The sequence below is a fragment of the Homarus americanus genome, unplaced genomic scaffold, assembly GCF_018991925.1.
Source record: "Homarus americanus isolate GMGI-L3 unplaced genomic scaffold, GMGI_Hamer_2.0 scaffold8850, whole genome shotgun sequence".
Classification (NCBI taxonomy): Eukaryota; Metazoa; Arthropoda; class Malacostraca; order Decapoda; family Nephropidae; genus Homarus; species Homarus americanus.
The window spans coordinates 12204-17685 of record NW_024712240.1 but is presented as its reverse complement, the minus strand read 5'-3'; the positions used below and the strand labels follow the sequence as shown (position 1 = coordinate 17685).

The following is a 5482-nucleotide window of genomic DNA, read 5'->3' as shown; positions in this document are numbered from 1 at the left end:
ACACACACACACACACACATCCCTTATGACTGTCAGGAATACATAAAAGCTACTTCAAATGCTCACTCAGAAAATGTTTGATTCATACGGAAAAAAATGTTTCATGTGACTCCTCACGTATGTCACTAAAGCGACACACATGTGATTAGGCAGGTGTGTGTGTGTGTGTGTGTGTGTGTGTGTGTGTGTGTGTGTGTGTGTGTGTGTGTGTGTGTGTGTGTGACAGAGTTCAATTACCTCAGGTATATCTTCTGGCAGGTCCTCGACAGTCCTCTCTCTCTCTCTCTCTCTCTCTCTCTCTCTCTCTCTCTCTCTCTCTCTCCCATGCAGAATATCGTAAGTAGATCATGAACGAGATTTCTTATATTTTTTATATATTTCTGGTTTAATCCTCCCCCCTCGCCCCCCCTCCCTCGCCCCCCTCCCCCTCGCCCCCCAGGCCCCGTGTGGAGTCAGTGACCTGTGCCCGGAGGATTTATCCCCGTAAAAAAAAAATAATTACAGGTATTTTGAAAGTTACTTAAAACATTAGACACCTTTTGATAACTTTGTGACTGTGAATCTGTATAAGTAACACTGATGACCGAGTAAGATGAAGTAACAATAAAGACGCCCAGGCAACAAGGAACACCCCAATACAAGACGCTTAGCAACAAGAACACCCCAACAAGACGCCAAGCAACAAGGAACACCCCAACCAGACGCCAAGCAACAAGAACCCAACAGACGCAAGAAAAGACACACAGACGCCAAGCAACAGAACACCCCTCAAGAAGACGCCAGGCAACAAGAACACCCCAACAAGACGCCAGGCAACAAGAACACTCAACAAGACGCCAAGCAACAAGAACACCCCAACAAGACGCCAGGCAACAAGAACACCCAACAAGACGCCAGGCAACAAAGGAACATAACAAGACGCCAGGCAACAAGGAACACCCCAACAAGACGCCAGGCAACAAAGAACACCCAACAAGACGCAGGCAACAAAAGAACTAACAGACGCCAGGCAACAAGGAACACCCCAACAAGACGCAAGCAACAAGAACACCAACGCGCAAGCAACAAAGACACCCCAACAAGACGCCAAGCAACAAGGAACACAACAAGACGCCAGGCAACAAGAGACCTAACAAGACGCCAGGCAACAAGGAACACCCCAACAAGACGTAAAGAACACTCAAGACGCCAAGCAACAAGGAACACCCCAACAAGACGCCAAGCAACAAAACCCCAACAAGACGCCAAGCAACAAAGACACCCCAACAAGACGCCAAGCAACAAGAGAACACTCCCAACAAGACGCTAAGCAACAAGGAACACCCAACAAGACGCCAAGCAACAAGGAACACCCCAACAAGACGCCAAGCAACAAGAACACCCCAACAAGACGCCAAGCAACAAGGAACACTAACAAGACGCCAAGCAACAAGGACACCAACAAGACTAAGCAACAAGGAACACCCCAACAAGACGCAAGCAACAAGGAACACCCCAACAAGACGTCAAGCAACAAGAACACTAACAGGACGCCGGCAACAAGAACACCCCAACAAGACGTCAAGCAACAAGGAACACCCCAACAAGACGCAAAGCACAAGAGGCACAAGACACCCAAGCAACAAAGACACCCCAACAAGACGCCAAGCAACAAGGACACCCTCAAGAAGACGCCAGGCAACAAAGAACACCCCCAACAAGACTGAGCAACAAGGAACACCCCAACAAGACCCAGGCAACAAGACACCCAACAAGACGCCAGGCAACAAGAACACCCAACAAGACGCCAGGCAACAAGGACACAACAAGACGCCAGGCAACAAGGAACACCCCAACAAGACGCCAGGCAACAAGGACACCCCAACAAGACGCCAGGCAACAAGAACACCCCAACAAGACGCCAGGCAACAAGGAACACCCCAACAAGACGCCAAGCAACAAGGAACACCCCAACAAGACGCCAAGCAACAAGAACACCCAACAAGACGCCAAGCAACAAGGAACACCCCAACAAGACGCCAGGCAACAAAGGAACACCCAACAAGACGCCAGGCAACAAGAACACACCCCAACAAGACGTCAAGCAACAAGGAACACCCCAACAAGACGCCAAGCAACAAAGGAACACCCCAACAAGACGCCAAGCAACAAAAACCCACAACAAGACGCCAAGCAACAAAGACACCCAACAAGACGCCAAGCAACAAGAACACCCCAACAGACGCCAAGCAACAAAGGAACACACTAACCACAAGACGCCAAGCAACAAGAACACACCCCAAAGACGCCAAGCAACAAGAACACCCCAACAAGACGCCAAGCAACAAGAACACCCCAACAAGAACCAAGGCAACAAGGACACCCCAACAAGACGCCAAGCAACAAGACACCAACAGACGCCAAGCAACAAGAACACACCCCAACAAGACGCCAAGCAACAAGAACACCCCAACAAGACGCCAAGCAACAAAGAACACCCAACAAGACGAGCAACAAGAACACCAACAAGACACAAACAGCAAACCACGACAACATGCAATTGTCCCCCGTCTCTGTAGTCATTTAACAATTACGTAGCACAGATAATTCCCCACCAACCTATTCTCTTTTGTTTTGCTCCTGTGAGCTCCGAATAAGTCGCTATCTCCTGGAAATCCCTTATTTTCTGGTCCTAGATCACAGCGACCACTATTGTTATCGTTGGTGATTTAAGACAACTGTTGTAACATTTGAATCTCAATATTTAGGAGATGTAATTCACAATCTAATGACACTATTTGGTGGCGGGTCATCACTTGAGTTAAAACCCTAATAAGATAATCCCCCAGGCAGGTAGGCATGCAGGTGGGTAGGTAGGTGGTGGGTAGGTGGGTGGGTGGGTAGGTGGGTAGGTGGGTAGGTGAGTGGGTGGTGGGTGGTGGGTGGGTGGGTGGGTGGGTGAGTGGGTGGTGGTGGGTATGGGTGGGTGGGTGGGTGGGTGGGTGGGTGGGTGGTGGGTGGGTGGGTGGGTGGGTGGTGGTGGAGTGGGTGGTGGTGGGTGGGTAGGTGGTGGGTGAGTGGTGGGTGGGTGGGTGGGTGGGTGGGTGGGTGGTGTAGCCGATCTTACACCACCACGATTTCCACCTTTCACCTCCCAAGTTCAAACAGGTAACAGACAATGCCACTAAATTGTAGCATCTTCGTGCCATTATTCCTCCCAGTCCCCACAACAAACAAACTAAGATTATTGGTCTATTTTCAGGTAGAGTCTAGAACGCGTTTACCTGTCGATTGTCAGGGGTCAACAAGATCTTAGTAACAATGTGATTGACAGGTAAGGGGATGATAAAAAGAGGTACAGAAGGATGATAAGGTAAAGAAAGGATGATAAAGGGTACAGAGGATGATAAAGGGCAAGAGGATGATAAAGGGTAAAGATGATGATAAAGGGTACAGAGGATGATAAAGGGTAAAGATGATGATAAAGGTACAGAGGGATGATAGGGTACAGAGGATGATAAAGGGTACAGAGGATGATAAAGGGTAAAGATGATGATAAAGGGTACAGAGGATGATAAAGGGTACAGAGGATGATAAAGGAAAGATGATGATAAAGGGTACAGAGGATGATAAAGGGTACAGAGGATGATAAAGGGTACAGAGGATGATAAAGGGTACAGAGGATGATAAAGGGTACAGAGGATGATAAAGGGTAAAGATGATGATAAAGGGTACAGAGGATGATAAAGGGTACAGAGGATGATAAAGGGTAAAGATGATGATAAGGTACAGGAGGATGATAAAGGGTAGCAGAGGATGATAAAGGGTAAAGATGATGATAAAGGGTACAGAGGATGATAAAGGGTAAAGATGATGATAAAGGGTACAGAGGATGATAAAGGGTAAAGATGATGATAAAGGGTACAGAGGATGATAAAGGGTACAGAGGATGATAAAGGTGATGATGATAAAGGGTACAGAGGATGATAAAGGTACAGAGGATGATAGGGTAAAGATGATGATAAAGGGTACAGAGGATGATAAAGGCAGAGGATGATAAAGGGTAAAGATGATGATAAAGGGTACAGAGGATGATAAAGGGTACAGAGGATGATAAAGGGTAAAGATGATGATAAAGGGTACAGAGGATGATAAAGGGTACAGAGGATGATAAAGGGTAAAGATGATGATAAAGGGTACAGAGGATGATAAAGGGTAAAGATGATGATAAAGGGTACAGAGGATGATAAGGGTAAAGATGATGATAAAGGGTACAGAGGATGATAAAGGTACAGAGGGATGATAAAGGGTAAAGATGATGATAAAGGTACAGAGGATGATAAAGGTGTTAAGAGGATGATAAAGGGTAAAGATGATGATGAAAAGGGTAAAGATGATGATAAAGGGTACAGAGGATGATAAAGGGTAAAGATGATGATAAAGGGTAAAGATGATGATAAAGGGCACAGAGGATGATAAAGGGTACAGAGGATGATAAAGGGTAAAGATGATGATAAAGGGTAAAGATGATGATAAAGGGTACAGAGGATGATAAAGGGTACAGAGGATGATAAAGGGTACAGAGGATGATAAAGGGTACAAAGGATGATAAAGGGTACAGAGGATGATAAAGTGTAAAGATGATGATAAAGGTACAGAGGAGATAAAGGGCAGAGGATAAAGGAAGAAGATGATGATAAAGGGTACAGAGGATGATAAGGGTACAGAGGATGATAAAGGGTAAAGATGATGATAAAGGGTAAAGAGGATGATAGTGGTAAAGATGATGATAAAGGGTACAGAGGATGATAAAGGGTAAAGATGATGATAAAGGGTAAAGAGGATGATAAAGGTAAAGATGATGATAAAGGTAAAGATGATGATAAAGGGTAAAGAGGATGATAAAGGCACAGAGGATGATAAAGGGTACAAAGGATGATAAAGGGTACAGAGGATGATAAAGGACAGAGGATGATAAAGGTAAAGATGATGATAAAGTGCAGAGGATGATAAAGGGTACAGAGGATGATAAAGGTAAAGATGATGATAAAGGGTAAAGATGATGATAAAGGGTACAGAGGATGATAAAGGGTAAAGATGAGATGATAAAGGGTACAGAGGATGATAAAGGGTACAGAGGATGATAAAGGGTACAAAGGATGATAAAGGCGAGGATGATAAAGGGATAAAGGGATGATAAAGGGTAAAGATGATGATAAAGTGTACAGAGGATGATAAAGGGTAAAGAGGATGATAAAGGGTACAGAGGATGATAAAGGGTAAAGATGATGATAAAGGGTACAGAGGATGATAAAGGTAAAGATGATGATAAAGGTACAGAGGATGATAAAGGGTACAGAGGATGATAAAGGGTACAGAGGATGATAAAGGGTAAAGATGATGATAAAGGTAAAGAGGATGATAAAGGTAAAGATGATGATAGGGTACAGAGGATGATAAAGGGTAAAGATGATGATAAAGGGTAAAGAGGATGATAAAGGTA

The 5482-nt window shown here is 45.1% G+C and overlaps 1 protein-coding gene across 1 annotated transcript; it reads left to right on the top strand.

Moving 5' to 3' along the window:
* Positions 1 to 617: 617 nt before the first annotated feature.
* On the top strand, positions 618 to 2577 carry LOC121859490 (putative uncharacterized protein ENSP00000383309; the record flags this gene model as incomplete). Its single annotated transcript, XM_042356332.1, has 2 exons — positions 618 to 1169; positions 1271 to 2577. Coding segments are annotated over 2 exons (1859 nt in total), but the record flags the coding sequence as incomplete, so codon positions are not given.
* Positions 2578 to 5482: the final 2905 nt, after the last annotated feature.